This window comes from Chionomys nivalis, chromosome 24, assembly GCF_950005125.1.
Source record: "Chionomys nivalis chromosome 24, mChiNiv1.1, whole genome shotgun sequence".
Taxonomy (NCBI): Eukaryota; Metazoa; Chordata; class Mammalia; order Rodentia; family Cricetidae; genus Chionomys; species Chionomys nivalis.
Window position 1 is genome coordinate 21029787 of NC_080109.1, and position 18751 is coordinate 21048537.

The 18751-nt window shown below is 36.9% G+C and overlaps 1 protein-coding gene across 2 annotated transcripts in view; it reads left to right on the forward strand.

Annotated features, from left to right (window-relative positions):
- Window positions 1–18751, forward strand: part of Nbea (neurobeachin) — a 487335-nt gene that overhangs the window by 276086 nt on the left and 192498 nt on the right. For both annotated transcript variants that reach the window (XM_057757235.1, XM_057757236.1), the window contains exon 38: window positions 13897–14021. In XM_057757235.1, the coding sequence (XP_057613218.1) occupies window positions 13897–14021 (125 nt within the window). The remainder of the gene's footprint in view (window positions 1–13896; window positions 14022–18751) is intronic.

Consider the following 18751-nt stretch of genomic DNA (forward strand, 5'->3'; position numbering starts at 1 on the left):
ATAAGGTTTTTGTTAATTTTGATTTTTAATGTGTTTTATTTATCAGACTAAAGACAAGTCCTCCTTTATGCTTTGGTCTATGTAGTTTGTGAAAAGTTTTTATAATGAGTAGATGTAGAATTTTGTTATGCCTTATCAAAATCAGCACAGAGTTTCTCTTTACTCTTTTTCTACTGGTACAGTAAGCGGATGGGGAGGAATTATGCTGTAATGTTCTCAAACAGTGATGGTTGGAGTAGACTGGCGTTCTAAACTGTACACTTTTCTTAGAGATTTGCTTGCTGACCCTCTATCGGTATTTGCTGTTAGCTAGCTGTAGTCTAGTTATATACCACTGTCCCCAATAGGATACAGTAGGCTGCTGTTCTATGTAAAGCAACTCAGCCCAAGGAAGCTCTCTGTTGTCTAATCTATGAGAACATGCCAGTTCTTAGTAATGGTAACATTACTATAAAGCAGTAATTATTGTTACTGAAATGAAATGTTAACCAGCTTACAGAGTTAATAAAGAAATAGTTCAGATTTCCAGTTCCAAGGAATGACATAGCATCAGGGGTATTCGAGCTATGTCAAATTAACCAGAATGAAGTTTGAGAATGGTCATAATTAAAGATAAGACTGAAAGTAGAGTTCAAATTCAATCAAGGAGGATCTTGATTGCCCAGCCAAAGATTAGGCCTGGTTCTGTAGCAACTCAATTTTACAGATAAGAAAATGCATCTTGAGAGGTCATGACCTGCCTCCAGTACTACCAAATCAGAACTGCAAATCCATAATAAAAAGAATTTAATCACTCTAGTCCTTTATAAAATATACTGTACTCTACTCAGTAGTTTGTATGCTAATTGTTTTACTTGTATTACCTTATATTTATAAAATAGTTTTTTAATTACACTCTTCTTTGTCTTATTATATTCTTCCATTATAAAATTAAATTGACGGGAACCCGAACAGAATAATTATTCTGCAGTCATAACAGAGGTAATAGGTATTCATCCCCTAACGATACTGGTTGTTCAAGCAAGGTCATGGGGTGCTAGAGAAAGAAAAACAAGCCATATAGTATCTCTGGGTGATTAATGTGAGGGGCATGTCTTATTCAGGGTTCTAGCCGGGACTTATATTAGTTTTGAAATCCTGGTGACACATTGCCTGTACCAGTGGTCTCCTTTCCTCATGATTTTTTTTTTCCTGTGTGCTTTCTTAGGCTACAGGCTAAGAGCTGCTTGCTTCATTTGGAGTGATGAGTATCTTTACCTCTTCCTTATCTCTGTATTGTACTTCTTACCTTAATATTCAGAATGCATTTTTATAGCATGTATGCATGCATATATATTGAGGGGCAAATTCTCAGGACATAACTCAAACAAACCCTAAACTCGCCGCCCTTCTGCCTCATCCTCACAAGTGCTGGACTCCAGGTTCCTGCTACGATGCCCAGGCTTCTTTCATGTATTTAAACACCATGGGGTGACCCTTTATATTTTGCAGTATGAGGAGGCTAAAAGGATGAGCACATGCTACATGAATAAAAGACTAATTGTTCTTTTTCTTATGTGATGTATTGCCTCTGAGGAAGGAAAGAATGTCTTTCAGATGCCATTAGCTACACATAACAATTGTGAATATATGGTTGTGAAATGAATGAATTACTGAAATTTATTTTTCTTATCATTTCTACAAAATCCTGGAGGAAGATTATGAAAAATCCAAATCCTTTCTGATTCACTGACTTTAGGAGATGGGTTATAATAAGTTGATTTTAGTGTTGTAATTATTTCTGTTATCTACCTTAATAATAATATCTATGCTTGTAAAACTAAAGATTCATACGCCTCTATATTGTACTAAATGTGAAAATGGCTAATTTTAGTAACAAAGGAAATTTTATTCCTTTTGTAACCAATACTTCAAATTTTAAGTTTTGCCAGCAAAAATGCACACTTACACTGCTGATAACAGCACTGAGCATAGAACTGCCTCATGCTGTGGCTTTTTATCACCTTTGGGCCTGGGGTTACTGATCCATACTACATTACACATTAGAATGGATATGTCTGACATGAATATTGGTGCCTTACTCATTTAGAGAAATTAGAATTAAAAGAAAATTTATAGAAGAGAAACTCATACAAGGCCTTTGTAAAGAATTCATCAAAATTGTCGAACTAGGAAGAGTCCCTGCATCAGTTAATTAGGTGATCTTAACGGGAGACATTACACAGCCTGGCAGATGTTTCAGAGCGGAGTTGAGAATGGAAGGAAGTATGGTCTCTCAGATCCGAAAGTGAAATAATTTTCCCCAAGAACAAGTTATTGCAGTCAGCATTTAGTGGAAAGAGGTAGTGGACTAGCCATCATTCCTTCGTGTCCTATCAAGTAGTTGTGTTCAGTGGAGAGAAGTGAGCCTGCATGTGCCCAAGTGATCACTGTCAAGGTATGCACCCAAAGAATTCCTCCACAAACATTTACAGTGAAGCCCCCTGTGGGGTTGGGGTAGGATTGAACTCAGAGACAAGGCTCAGCAAATGGTTATAGTTTCCAAATCTATGGCATAGAAGGATAAAACAAATAGGTAAAAGCTGACAAATGCAAAATGACTAAAGTTATTCATAAAAATTTGTCTGAATGACCAAATTAATGCTAAAATTTGTCTATATTTTAAGGCAGATGGAGTAAATAACTTGCAATAAAAGTTCTGTTTGTATTCACATTAACATATTCTTAAATATTTAAAGTACATGTACCATTAATACTCACTGGAAGGGTAAGAAAAAAGTCAGGCAGACAGGTGTTGCTGCTTGTTGGCTGGCCATGAAAATCTCAGTAAATCTAGTGAGAAGTATCAGTTAGGGGGACTAAAACTAACCAATGTATGCTGGGAAGAGTATTAAAATTGGAAAGTAGGGGCGGTGGTGGTAATCCCAGCACTTGGGAGGCAAAGGCAGGCAGATCCCTGTGAGTTCAAGGCCAACCCTGTCTACAAAGTGAATTCCAGAGCAGCCAGAGCTGTTACAGAGAGAAACCCTGTCTCCCTTTCTCAAAAAAATAAAAATAAATAAATAAACCATTTCTCAAAAACCCAAAACAAACAAAAAATGTTATCTATTATTTATCTAGAAGAACTTACTATAGCAAACTAACCTGGGTCTGCCTCAAAGTATTCTTTCAGTCGATGCTGGTCTAGGCCTAAAGAGGAGCAGGCATATCGAAAACATGCATTATTTCCCAACATGTGAAAATATTAGCTCAGTTTCTTAGTTAACTAGATTAAACCTTTATTTTGTAGCAATGATTAATTATCAAGGCAAATTAACCTGAATTTTATCACTTTATTTTTCTTACCAGTGTTTAAAAATATATTGGGAATTTTGTGATAGTTGATAAATGTGGCTGAACTAAGCTTACCGCAGATCAATGTTTTAAAAATTGAAACAGTGTAGGTTTGTATTGATTAATGTGGCTAAATCAAAATGGGAGGCTTTGTAACAGCTTTCTTAGACAGACCGCTCCCCGGTAGTGGCAACCTATCCATTTTAGCTTTTCACTGATAAATCAGCTTGAAAATTGGATGTCAAATTTTTTTTCACTGAAGTAGTGATTTTTTTCTTGCCCTTTAACCTTTGCTGATATATTATTTTGGTTTATAAGACTAAACTCTGTCTCAGAGAAAGCAGTTGTCACATTGACAATTTGATGGATTTTAGATGATTTTAACATGTTTTCATCTATATGTGTATGTATATATACATGTATGTGGATGTATATATACATGTATGTGTATATATATTATATGCTATGTCTATGTATAATTAATATATATAATTAATATGTTGTTGTTTTGTCTTTTTGAGACATAGTTTCTCTGTGTAGCCCTATCTGTCCAAATTCTAATGCCCTGTCTGGGGATAGTTTTTAATATTGAAATATTTAAATATATATTTCAAAACAGTGCTGTTTCCACATACTATTTGTGAACTTCAGAAGTTAGAGAAGGTCAGAGTTCTGACTGGACACTTGCTACCTGCTCCTGCAGTACTCTTAGTTCTGTTTAGTGTGCACAGTTTTTCACATATTTATTGCCTTTTCTTGGAAAATATTCCTAGGTTAATCAGTAGCCACTCTCATATCTTATAGTATGGTCAAGAGAAATCTGGGATACTTTGTTACCATAAAAACAAGAAACAGAAAGCAATGGCATTCTCGTACGTAAATCCCCAGTACTGGGGATTTAAAATAACACTGGAAAGAAATTATTAACACAGCCGTAAAGCAAGCTTAATTTGGATTTAATGGGTTAGAAGTAGGTGATGGCTGACAAGACCCACCCTCATGCCACTATGGTAGACTTCATGTTAGCCAGGGACGCTATTGATGTGAAGTTTCTCTTGTATAATTACTTTTTTTGCCAAGAAAAAAAAAATGCATGGTGTATTGATCTAGATGGGAACCTCTGAGTAGCAGCTTCCCTTGACTAACAGTGAGTGTCATCTTTCTGCCATGATAAATAGTAACACACTGGCCCCACATAATTACTTTGTGGTGAAATGAGCCTCCTATCCCCTTCTCCCTTCCCTGTGCAGAGATATAACAATCATCTTCATCTGAAAGGTGTAATTTACTGGACTAATCATCCTCTTAATAGGGAAAATCCGTGTCCCCTCGAGTATGCCCTCTGTTGGCTAACTGAAACAGAAACACCTTTTAAAATGATTTAAAAAGAAAAAAAAGACTCCACGGTATTACCATTTTTACCAATTCTCAATTGTTCTTATCCATGCTTTCAGCTGCCTATTCACCCCAATCTATATTCAACCTTAAATTTTATACTGATTATAAAAAAGAGGAAAGATAGTCAAATGTTTGGCTTGCAATGTGGACAATGATTTATGTAAATTAACCTTTTAAGTTAATGAAACTGACTACATTTTGTAAATATAAAAATTTGTTTAGATAACCCTTGTTTTGAGAAAACTGCTATTCATAACACTTCCCTATATGATTTTTAATCTTAGGCAGCATTTCTACTTTGTAAAATCTTTTCCACTGATCATTCTCTCCATCAAGCCTTAAATAAGCCCCCTTGAGTGTGACAACCACACCGTCCCTAGCCATTGTAAAAGACTAGGTGATTTTGGTTGCTTGTCAGCCTTTTGACAAAGATTCTCAGTGTGTTTTCAACTCTCCTTAAGCCTATGCTACATTTTGATGAACAAAGACCTGTCCTTCGTGCCCCTGCTTTAATACTCCATCCTGCGTAATGACTTTAAGTAATGTCCTTTAAAGAGTGTCTAGCATTCATTTTAGATCATTGTAAGACCGTGGTGAAGGGTTGGCTAAAGGTCATTTTCAATGATTGCGCCTGGTTAAATAAATGTACAGGTTCTCACAAAGGAGTCTTGCTCTTCAGTCATGGATTCCCTCTTAGTGCCTCTAGGAATACCAAATAAAATGTGCTTGTTTGTGTCTTTAAGGCATTGTATTTTATATTTTCATTCTCTTTGTTAATTTTCCCCTCATACTTCTGTTTATTTCCAAAACTGAGCACAAAAGTCTTATTTAGTTGTAAATTAGATCCATCACTTTTGACAGTTGGTGGAAACCCTGTATATAGATATGAATGAATGTTTAGAAAGGATTGTTCTTTACTAAGACTTATTAAAAATCACTACTTTAAAAAATGAAACAGTTCTCCCTTGAATGGAGCACAGGTTGGTTGACAGTTTCTTCCTACCCTGGCCACTGCTGGCTTCTTCTGTTCACAGCTAGAAGTGAAATCTGTGCAGATGAAAGCCATCCCGATCCTGTGTAGTCATTGCCCGTCACTTACCAGCCTTAAATTACTTCCATGACCTAGCACTGCTTATCAAGAAAGCCCAGACCTAACTTCTGCATTGAGATGTGCTGTGCTCCAGGAAAATGATAGTTCTTCAAGCTACCACAGTGTGGATAGCTCATCACCAGAATAATTTTCTAAAGTAACTATTGTTTCCTCCCCGAGGAAACACTGTCTGTAATCAAATTATCACTTAAATTCTAGAAATCTGTATGTTAAAACAAAGATTCCCTTTTTTTTAAATTGTTAATACTTTTTTAAAATCTAAGACCAAAAAAAAAAGTGCAACAATGCCTCAGGTCAAAGTCTCATTGATCTGGTATTTTCTTAAATGTTTATTTTAACAAATTAGACGGAAAGCTGCATTGTAGCTGAATGCTTCAGAAGTCATAGAACTACAGTGAGTTTGATGGAAAACAGGTTTTTTCCTTCCTATTCTAAATGGTTCCTACTTTGATTACAAGCATTTATTATAATTATCAAGAGATTAAGCTCTTATAGAATCCAGTAATGGAATCATTTAAAAGGAATATAATGGCAGTTTATTGGATTCTGCAAAAGAAAAGAACACAGCTAGAGTGGTCTGTTTTGTACAGAGCTCTACTCCTGGCTGAGGATACTCATTTTATTATTCCATCTCCCTTGATTCACTGGGGTAGTTTTTGATGGCTAAGGATGTAATGTTCTCTGATATGTGACCTGACCTTTGGCCTTTCTATGCTTTCCATATTTTGTAAGGCACGCATGTGTGTGCTGGCTTTTCAGTGTGAGTATCTTTGCTGTAAAAATCAGTGTGGTTGATGCCCAGTTAATTTTTTTAATTTTAATTCATTTGAACACACACGTGGGGAAGGGAGGGGAGGGGAGGGGAGGGGAGGGGAGGGGAGGGGAGGGGAGGGGAGGGGAGGGGAGGAGAGGAGAGGAGAGGAGAGGAGAGGAGAGGAGAGGAGAGGAGAGGAGAGGAGAGGAGAGGAGAGGAGAGGAGAGGAGAGGAGAGGGGGAGATAGATTTGGGGGTAAAAGAAAGAAACTAAATTCAGCAAAGTAGAGATCCCTGGACTTGTAACTGGCAGAATTGCAGTGTGTGCAGAAATGCAAGAGAACAATTAGAGAACTGATGTCTGTGCAGAGAAGGGACCGAGGTGTTGATACTGTCTGTCAGAAGTGCCTGTACTAGGAAGAGGCTCAGGTCCAGCAAAACCCATTCTTATGGTGTGAGACACTGGGAAGGCTATGCTAATGATTCTGAACAGCCTGAAAATAAAAGATCACCAGCCAGCTTCCTTGCCTAAATAGCATCCTGTGCATAGTAAGCCTTCAGAAGTATTTTTTAATTACTTTGTTTTTATCAAAGTAGTAAAAGAAATATTATTTTATTTAAATGGTTATATTTTCTGTTGACTATTTTTGAGGAGTGACCTTTCTTCTTTTTGTGGTTGTTGCTGTTTGATTGTTTGTTTTTGGACAGTATCTTACTCTGTAATGTAAGCAGGCTTTGAACTTGAAATCCTCCTGCCTTGACCTCATGAATAGCTGGGATCACAGGTCTGGCCCACTATTTTGACCTACCCTAAATAGTATTTCTTTGAAGCCTTTCAAATTTGTGTTTCTCTACTTTAGCTGTTTCATATTATCAATGGAACTAGTGTTATTTTGTTGCTGTTGTTGCTAAACAACAGTGTAAAGTTAGGAGCCGTGGTTCTATCCCATAAACTTAGCTGAGAATTCTTAAACCATTTGGTATGTACCAGAGGCTTTAGCTGCTGTTCTAGGCTTCTAGAGGTTCTGCCTGAAGCTTTCTTCACTGTTCTGTTTCTTCTTGTACACTGAGAAGAACTGGAGATGTAGTCACAGGCCTAGCTGCACTGACACACAAAGCAAAAAAGGAGCGATTTAGAATGCTAGTGACCCACAAAATAGAGAGATGCTCCCTAAGCCAGCTGCTGTGTTAAGTCAGCTGCCTTCTAACACAATGCTAAGCCTTGTCTTTGAAATAGTGTGTATAGTTTGTATACTATATTGTATAATGTGTATTTACTATGTAGTGTGTATTTATATACTACTTTACTATATAATAGAGAAAGCATATCTAGTATAGATATTTTATGAAATGTATGTAGATAATAAAAAATTACAAAATATCTCAATTCCAGCACTTAGGAAGCTACCATAGGAAGATGATCAGATCAGGATTAGCCTGTGCCACATAATGAATTGTAGGTTATCCTGGACCACAGAGTAAACCCTGTCTCAGATGAGGTGGGGACATGGAATACGAAAATATTTAAGAGAGTAATTTCTGGCTTCCCCAGGATTATAATACTACTCAAAAAAGTCTGTGTATATTAAAGACTTCATCTTGCTCAGTGGCAGTGGTAGTACACACATTTAATCTCAGCACTTGGGAGCCAGAGCAGAGGATCTCAGTGAGTTTGAGGCCAGCCTGATTTACAAAGAGAGTTCTTTCTAGCCAGGAAACCCTGTCTTGGTGGCCGGGGGCGGGGGGGGTCTTCATCTGTGTCACTGATTGCTTAACTGGGTCACTTGGAATCTGGTTTTTTTTTTTTTTTCTAGACCTCTTCTTAGAATTATATATGTGTTTGTCAAACTGTTTGTCCGTGTGACTTAATTTCATTTTTACATGCACTCGTGTGTAATAGTGCTCTTGTTAATGGAGAGTGAGTGACAATGTGCAAGAAGGGCATGAGGACGTGGTGGGAACAACCATGAGCAACCTTTTGCTTTAGTGTTCTAAACAGTTCTAAAATTACTCTTTTTCATATTCGGTGTGAAATATCACTCACTTTCTTTAGAAATGCAAAGAGACTAATAGATTGTGATATCACTTAGGAATTTGAGGGCACAAGCAAGGCTTATATTTTCTTGGTAGACCTGCACCAGTGCACTGAAATCACTGGAAAATAAGCAACTAGATGACCTCCTCCTCCCCCCAAAATGATTTTGACCTCTAGGAATTGTTTTACGTGTCCAATCCATTTCTAATTTCTAAAAACAATATTTTGTTCTTAAGGGGAATGTATATACCTTGTAGGCAAAATTAGAAGTAAGTTTGTGTCTTGTGTTTATTTGTTGCCTATGTGAGGCATGCCGTCCTCATTTGTACACTGCTTTGTAGAAATGCCTGTTTGTGTGATTATTGAGCACTAACCTAAATGGTCCTGAAGATAGTTTAAAGCAGCTTCAGCATTCCAGACTGCCAACACCTAACACCTAAAATAGTATGGCTTACAAAACACGAATCCTAAGGGTCTCAAATACAAAGTCGGCAGTGCAGACAGCAGGCCAGAACTGCCACGGAAAATGGAGAGGTCAGTAAGGAAATGTGTCGTGTGGATGAATGGGAATTTCTGTTCCCTAGGTCATTTCTAATTAAGAATGAGGAGGGTGCAGTACTAGAGGTATTTGGAAGAGGGTGTTACCAACTCTGCGGAGTCCGCAGTATTCAGAAGAGCACAGGTGAATGCAGTGTGACTGCTGGTTACCTTCCAGGTGACCTTGGATTACTAGGAGACACTGCCTCCCTCTTGCACAGGACTTAATCACCTTGAGGGGAGCTTTCCTTAGAGGCCACTATGATAGGCCAGTTTCGGCTGGTGGGTATTAGCGAATTTCTTGCAACAGAAAGGCAGGCTAGCAATTTCAGGTTCCTGAGGCCTGCTGGGTGTCTTAAGACAGTTCACCTGAGCAATATGGTGAGCTTCCTTTAAAACACATGTTAATGTTTTATTTAAAATAAATGAAGGATTTTGAAAATTGTTCCAGTTTTCTTATGATCTTTAAACAGCAAATGTTTCTTTTATTAGAATGAAACTCAATTCCCTGGCCATCACACTTAAAAGGACCGCTTCTCCCTTATATGAACACTAACCAGAACCTTACCCCAGTTTCTTGTGGACAGATTTTCTCATCTTGCATTTTCACATTGAAAACGCTACCCCTTGAAGACTGTGAAATCACTTTATTCTTTATGCTACTAGAAAAACAGACTTAAAGGATGTGGTGGTATACACAAAAGACAAAAAAAAAAGTAGATAAATGAAGTGGGGTTTTTTTATTCCTTAAAAATCTGCCTTCTCTGAAGAAAGCAAAACAAAATCAAAATCAAATTAAAAGTCAAACATCTCAGCACCCAGAATCTAACAAAAGGCCATTCTTTGTCATGGTTCCAAATGTAAGTACTTGACACCTTTGATATAACTAATTATCTTTTTTTTTTTTTTTTTTTTTTTTGGTTTTTCGAGACAGGGTTTCTCTGTGGCTTTGGAGCCTGTCCTGGAACTAGCTCTGTAGACCAGGCTGGTCTCGAACTCACAGAGATCCGCCTGCCTCTGCCTCCCGAGTGCTGGGATTAAAGGCGTGCACCACCATCGCCCGGCTATAACTAATTATCTTAAAGGAAGAATAAAGATTTCCCCTTAAGTGATTTTGCTCTCCTTATCAAATAGACATGCTTCCCCTTCACACTGATAGTAGAATTAAGATGTACCTTGTTTGGTGAGTATGTCCAAAGTGTAAGACAGACATGAGAAAGAGACTAAATGAAACCCATGATTTTATACAGTTAATGTGTACGAATCCAAGCTTTTAAAAGAAAAATAACTATATCCCTCATAAATATTGCTAGATGATATTAACTTAAGTTTTTAAAGTTCACTAAGTTCACTGCGTCTCTCCCATAATTGCCAGTGTTCATCCAGGGTAGTTGGCTTTTCTTGAAAAGAGGCAGGAAATAGCTGTCTTTGGTGCCATATCCTTAAGAGAGTTCATTTTCTCAATTGCCTTTGCAATGAGTAGCTAAGAAATCTGAGTACCAGAGAGCACATGCTTGATATTGAGAACAGCAACCCCTCCTGGCCTCTGTTTTCTTATAAGGGTGTGTAATAGTGCTGCTTTTCTCATTTGGATTTTAAGAGGACTGAGAACTAGCAGATGTGGAATGATTGAATCCGCGCCCATTGGCCTGTCACACTTAGCTTCCTACAAACTTATCTCTTGGGTTATACTGAGGTAACAAACAACCTGAACACCTCAGGGATTCAACTCAAGAAAATCTTGGCCCAGTGGTAGTGGTGCACACTTAATCTCAGCACTTGGGAGGCAGAGGCAAGTTTATCTCTGTGAGTTCAAGGTTGGTCTGGTTAACAGAGAGGGTTCCAGGACAGGCTCTAAAGCTACAGAGAAACCCTGTCTTGAAAAAAAAATCTTATTTCTCATCCACACCCACGTCCCACACAGGCCCTCAGAACGGCAGTATTCCCGAAGTCACTCTAACATCTTAAGTAATAGATGATATGCCAAGGGAAAGGGACATGGCACCACCCTATGCCCTATCCACTGTCCCTGGGACCCTTGTGTCAAAGTGACTGGCTGACACTCACAATAACTGCCCAAAAGTTACATCAGCATGCTTTTCTTCAACATGCATAAAGTTAGACATGGTGGGCAGCTCCTGTCTCCCGTCATTTGACACACTTAGGCAGGGGGATTGACCTTGCTACGAGGTCAAGGCAATTTGAACTACATAACAAGATCATGCCTCATTTTAAAAAAAAAAAAAGGAAATAAAGTAGATGGGAGAAGTATAATCCATAGTGTAGATGGGAGAAGTATAATCCATAGTGTAGATGGGAGAAGTATAATCTATAGTGTAGATGGGAGAAGTATAATCCATAGTGTAGATGGGAGAAGTATAATCTATAGTGTAGATGGGAGAAGTATAATCCATAGTGTAGATGGGAGTATAATCCATAGTGTAGATGGGAGAAGTATAATCCATAGTGTAGATGGGAGAAGTATAATCCGTAGTGTAGATGGGAGAAGTATAATCCGTAGTGTAGATGGGAGAAGTATAATCCGTAGTGTAGATGGGAGATGTATAATCTGTAGTGTAGATGGGAGAAGTATAATCTATAGTGTAGATGGGAGAAGTATAATCCATAGTGTAGATGGGAGATGTATAATCCATAGTGTAGATGGGAGAAGTATAATCTATAGTGTGTCCAAACAGAAACAATGACACCTTTATCTTAATAATAGCTTTATTAATATAATTTATATACTATACAATCTACCCATTTAAATTATATAGTTGAGGTACTCAAGTTAGCATCACACCATACTGAAGTGTAATTAAGGGCTTGGTATGTGACTCAGTGGTAGAGCACTGCCTAGCATATGCAAAGCTCTAATTTTAATCCCTAGTACTGCAAAAAGAAAAGAAAAGACATAAGATCCAGTTTTTATCTGCAGTCTCTTAGTGGCGTATATTCAGTGTATGAAGTCATGGGTTTCATAAAAGGGCCTCTTCATATGAAGATAATGTTTAATTACCAATCTGTCAGACCCATGCTTTTGTGTGATCTGGGCAAGGTTAAATTGCATACATGGAATTTTTTTGAAGGGGCCAGGGTTCTAGACAGAGTTTTTTATGTAGTCTTGACTGTCCTGGAACTCACACTGTAGACCAGGCTGGCCTCAAACTTATAGAGATATTCCTGCCCCTGCCTCCCGAGTTATACACAGAATTCTTAATATCAATGATTAGTATATGGTAATGTGTGGAAGTGGAAGGCCAGGTGCTCATCTGTCTCATGTGTTTTTAGTAAAGTATCTGTTTGTTCTGACTCTAACCTTTTATCTGATCTTTTGAATAATTTTTATTGCTAAATGTCCAGCAACAGATTACCTACCATCTTTGATTTTGTTTTATCTTGTAAATTCAATCTTCTGTGAAGTTTGTGAAAGTAATCTACCTCTTTAAAAACTCAATTACCATAAAAATAAAAACTAAATAAGAAAAAACTGTAAGCAAGCAATGTTTTCTTTTTTAAGAGTTGCCTTGATCGTGGTGTCTGTTCACAGACAGAAGTTTTTATTGGGAGTGGGATATTTCTGTGACAGGCCTGACAATGCTGCTTGTTAGAGGAATATGGAAGACTTTGGGACTTTGGAATAGAAAAGCAGTTGGCAGTACTTAATGGACCATCCTAGTAGGAGCCTGGAAGACAGTGCTGAGGGCCATTTGAATTTTGGGAGCCCAGCACTTATAATTAAGTAAAGGTCATGAGTCTCAGAAGGGACTTTGTAGTTAAAAACACCACTGATACTACAATAGACTATGTTTTTATCAATAGTGCTGCTCACAACAGTTACAGCATCATTTTTTTTTTACTATATTAGTCTACATCCTGTAAACAGAAAACCTAACGTTTTAAGCTGAGGTATTTACCACCAATGTTTCTTTAAGTTAAATGAAAGCGAAGGCCCATAACAAAATGCTGCGTTGAACAAGTAATGTGCATGTTTCAAGTAATTCCTGAAATGCACTGTGGGTTTTAATAATGGTTCAGCATGTACAAGACAGTGTTATCCGATGATAACCATAGTTGTTAATGGTTTATATTAGCTGAAAGCTGTAAAATCATCTGAGGACTCTTAGCACTAGAATAATAATTTACCAAGACAATTACCACATACTGGAATTTTTTTGCAACTCTAATTTGGTATTATTAATAATGGATAAAATTGCACTTTTCTCAGGTTGCTGTGGGCAGCAGGGATTTACTTCAATGAATATTTCAGCACATCATTTTAATCATTTCTCCACCGGATCCACATGGGCAATATTTTATTCTTCTTAATTTAGTCTACTAAGCTACAGACATTAAGTTACAGACTATTTGTAGTAAGGTCTACTCTGATTTACAAGCTTCTTATAAACTGTAAAAGAAAGGAAACTGCCATTAATGCTTGTAATTTGATGTTGCATTTGTTACTAAACTTCTCATAATCAATGTTTGTTAGAGAAAAGAACACTGTAAAAAAAGAAAAGCAGCCAAGTGTTTACAATGTGAGAGAATAAAGTACGAGAATGCAGCTGTTTTAACTACTGCTTGTTGTGATAGTAATACTCATACAAACACACTTGTCTTAATTTCCCATAGATACCAATGAAGTAAAATTTTATTTTTAGGGAACAAATGAATTTCCTGTTTCAGCTTTTTATTACTAACATTAATGTCATTTATTTCCCACATCTAGTCAGTTGCATGATTTCTGGCGTCTGGATTACTGGGAGGATGATCTTCGACGAAGGAGAAGATTTGTTCGAAATGCCTTTGGCTCCACACATGCTGAAGCACTGCTCAAATCTGCAATTGAGTACGGTGAGTGCCACTGCCTCAAAAGCAGAATCACTTCTGAAGTGAGGGATCTGTGATAATAAGAATGTAGTTTTGCAATATTGGGTAATACTAACCTAAGTGTCAGAAATGTTTTACCTTGCCCTTTAGTGCTATCAAGGTAGAACCAGACTCCATATTTCTTAAATATATTTGAGAGACTTCATCTTACTGTAAAAGGATAAAATACTCACATCTGGTCATAACCTAACATCCCTTCAAATAGCCTAAAACTACAGTGACATGGATTTTTCAGTGTTCAAACTTTAATGATCACAAGCCATGTAAAGATATATTGTAATCCTGTACTCAAGTGTGCGTGTGTTATTTTGTTTATTTTTCTACTGTGGGTAATGCAAAGACCCTGCTGCAAGACCTGTGTTTTTATACGTGTGTGTGTGTGTGTGTGTGTGTACCCATTTATACATAGGCTTATATAATGATCTCGATTTACAAATATAACTGAAATGTTTTTAGTTACCTATTAACATAATATTTCCACCCTATTTATTTTAAGCTCAGAAAATTATCAGGCTGGGAAGATGGCTCAGTCAGTCAGTCTTGCTGAGTTCAGAATCCCAGCATCTAATATCCACTTAAAAGTAGGACAGAAGCATACCTCTGTAACCCCATCATTGTAGAACCAGAGATAGGCAGATCCCTGAAGCTCACTGGCCAGTCAGTCTAAGCACTTAATAAACTCTAGACTCAGAGACTCAGTTTTACAAAACAAGATGGAAAGTAATCAAGGAAGACGTCCACGGCGTCCATGCGCGCTTTCACACGTACTCACAGAATCGAAAGTTATCAGCAAAGACATTGGTGACACCCACATCCACTTACACACATGTGACCACATAACCACGTGCCTACACGCAAACAAATGCATATACACACACCGCACACATGGTACATAAATTAACTGGCAGTCTTGTTCTGTTCAGCCAGTTCAGCTCCCAGGTTTCCAATGGATTGCTAGTGAAGTTTGTGCCCAACAATACATTCCCAGTGTTATCAACCACCACACTACAAAAAAGCTGTACCCCAATTCTCTTTTTTAAAATTTTTTAAAAAAATCATTACTATAGTTCAATAAAAATTTTACTTTAGATTGTTGTCTAATAAGTTTTCTTAATTACATTTTATTTGCCCATTTTTTAAATTTGCTACATTTATTGTATGTGTGTGTGCTCATGCTCGTGTATGCACAAGTACAGGCACATATGTTTACGTGTCATAGCTCATGTGTGGAAGTCAAAGGAGAGTCATTTTGCTCCTTTCAGCATGAGGGTCCTGGGGATTAAATCCACATTTATCAGAGTTAATGGCAAGACCCTTTACTCACTGAGCCATCTCATTGACACTATTTAACCATTTTTAAATGCTCTAATAAGCTTAAGTCTGTTTATATCAGAATTTCTTGTGCTATATATTCCAAGGTAGTGAGCACTGTCCATGTAGTTTGTGTTGTCCACTTTTAATCCTAGAGTTACTTGCTATATTTATTTTCACTTACTTGAGAGTAATTAAGTGAACTATCTGTTTTAAAGTTTACCACATATGGTAAATAGTTTTGCATTATTATATAGTTTGTATCATGCCATACAACTCTTATTCTTAATGAAATGAGTGTAAAAGATATAAATCATTATTAAATAAACACTGTACCTAAGGGTTTCAATTCAACCATTACCCTGTGAAAAATTACATAGTAATTATACAGTGGAAGTAAACATTAAAAATGTTTCAATAAATCATAAGAGTCCTCACTATAAGGAATTTTCAAATCAACTCTAAAACCCATGCAAGGGTTTTAGCACCCTAAGGATTTACAGCCAACTGAAAGTGGGTTGTTACATTCATGATTCATAGAAATACTGCCTACTTAGGCAGCATATACTTAATAGTACTGTGAAGATGTCCCTGGCATGGAATTCACAGAGTTCCATCTCCCTCTGCCTCTGGAATGCTGACATTAAACGTGTGCTTTATTTACTAATTTAAATCTGTTCACCAATTCAGTATGAATTTACCTTATTGGAAAGTAGAATTGTCTGCAAATGATTTGTAAGAGAGGTTAGGCTAAAGTGTATTGGTAATAGTTATAAAAACTAATTTTGTAGAGGCTGCCACCCATACTCTACAAGTTACATCAAAAGGGCTTTGTTATGAAAATAATCCTTTTGTTTCTGTGGGGAAAAAATGGGTCTCTTTGTGTTTGATTTGTATTTTTGCCTTAAAAATCCCTTTGATGTGGGCTGAAGAGATGACTCAGTGGTTAAGAGCATTGCCTGCTCTTCCAAAGGTCCTGAGTTCAATTCCCAGCAACCACATGGTGGCTCACAACCATCTGTAATGAGGTCTGGGGCCCTCTTCTGGCCTGCAGGCATACATACAGACAGAATATTGTATACATAATAAATAAATACAAAAAAATCCCTTTGATGATTCATATTTTAATCACATAAAAACTATTTTTAATAAATCTGAACTAAAATAAATATTACTTACATCTTCAAATAAATGAGCCATGCTAGCAAATCTTCTGTGTATTTCATGATAATTTTAAAGACGTTATTTTCATTAATTTTAAATGCTAAGTAATGAAGAGTATTCAGGTTCTTTTGTCTCTCTTGTGTTTGGTTCTTTGGTAAAGAGAAATAAGAGTGTTTTTATTTGACAAATATTAGTAACAAACATCATATCCAGGCCACATATATTTAAAGCACTTGTACAGTTCCTATGGTAGAGTCACATGATGGTCACTCCCCAGAGTTCAGGTCATGGTATAGAAGACCAAAGATAACATACCACAGATCTCCACCCCTGAACACTTCCAGGGTACACCTTTTCAAGCCTTCATCAGGGCTCATCTGTGGACCTCAAGAACTGAGGAGAGGTTTGGCAATCAGAAAAGGAGCAGGGTACAGGAAAATGGGAAGTATTCCATGGAGGGATATCTATAGACAAATAAAGGGAAGATTGCAAACAACCAGGATTCCCCACTTCTAGCCCTGCTTGTTCCCCAAACTGCGCACGAAGTACTTCAGAAGAAAGAGGAAGTAACTGCCAGTAATGATTACAAAGCACTTCCTTCAATAAAAATAGATGCTGGGAGACTTAATTGAAAGCAGATTCTGTTTTTTAAAGTTTTACATTCAAAACATCTATATAAAGCCAAAGAAAAAAGAAAAACCAAACTATATAAAACCCAGCCCATTGTCTGAATACCCTCTGTTAAACATCAGAGTGTGTATATATGTGAACTCTGGAAGGGTGCAGACCAACAGCCTCCTTGTAGACCTGTGATGTTAGGAAAACCCATTAGGAAACCTTCATAGGACAGAGCTACAAATTCCCAAAGACTACCTCAGTCAAGTTAACATTCAATGGATTCCTTCTTCCTTGTCAAATAATTGCATCATTTATACCTCCTTATGATAAGATGTTTTAAATCCTGACTTGCCATTTGGCTTTGAATATGCACAATCTCCACTTTGGATTGTGGTGAAAACTATTTTTCATTTGTCCATGCTGATTTCAGGAACCAAATAATGTTTTATACTGGTAACTCCCAGTGTGGGTAAAAAACTGGAAGCAGTAATAAAATAGAATTCTTAAAGACTTGTAAACTGAGAGAGCCTCGTTCAATTTCTTAAACAGGTCGCCTTCCTTAGTGGGCAAAATATGTCTGCACTTCAAAGTCCAAGTTGAGTCATCTGTTAGTGTAGATCATGAGTTTGGAGACAGGAGTCTACATGAGGGTAACAAAAGTGAAGGAGAGGCAATGGACTTCAGGCTTAGTAGAAATGCCTTGGACCACCTGATCTTTCTTGATATCCTAAATCCAGCCACATAGTTTAGATTAAAATAAAGTTGTACTTCCATGATGGGAAGAAATATCCATCTGTAGTTCAGATTTCATGGCATTATTTTCACAGTCTCAAATAATAAGTTTTTTTTTCTTTGAGTAAATAATCAGGGTTTGATATAATTCTAAGGAAACAAAAGACAGTTTTATTTCATAGTGATTTTGAAAGTTTTCTTCATGATTTTATTATTAAAACTTCTAGTTGACCTTTTTCAGTTGGAAAATAGCCTTTTCAGTGATGGAATTTTTCCTCCTTTTTAGTAACACTGATGAGTTGAATAATTTATGAGGTTGTTGTGTGCAAAAAATTCAGTATGATTTGACACAGTCTCAGTCTCTGGTGTTGGAATATGATTAATAAAAACCTAGAGGCATGTAATTTTTTCTTGATGTTTAATGTGTTAATTTTGCATGTACTGAATGTGTTATTTAGGTGATTTTTAGTGGTAAAATCTCTTTCAAGTGAAAAAATGTCAGGAATTTTACAAACCATAGCATTGGAATTACATAAGAAAGATGTTTTAAAACTTACCTTTTTCATCTGCATGATATATTCTTTGGGCAAATTAATTAATAGATAAAAAATTGAAATAGTGGGTTTTAACTGTTACATGTTAAAGTAAAACCCAGACTCTTCAACTTCTGGTACATTCTAGTATGTAAAAAATACATGCTGACAAAGAAAAAGGGAAACTCTTAGTAAGTTTGGTTCTCTTTGTTGAGTGTCAGTCATCATTTGGGCTTCTGTTTCCCTTCCATAAAATTACAGTGGAGCTACATTTCATCAAAGCCTAGGATCGCAAGTACTTCGTGTCTGTGATCAAAGACATCATCTTAAATAGGT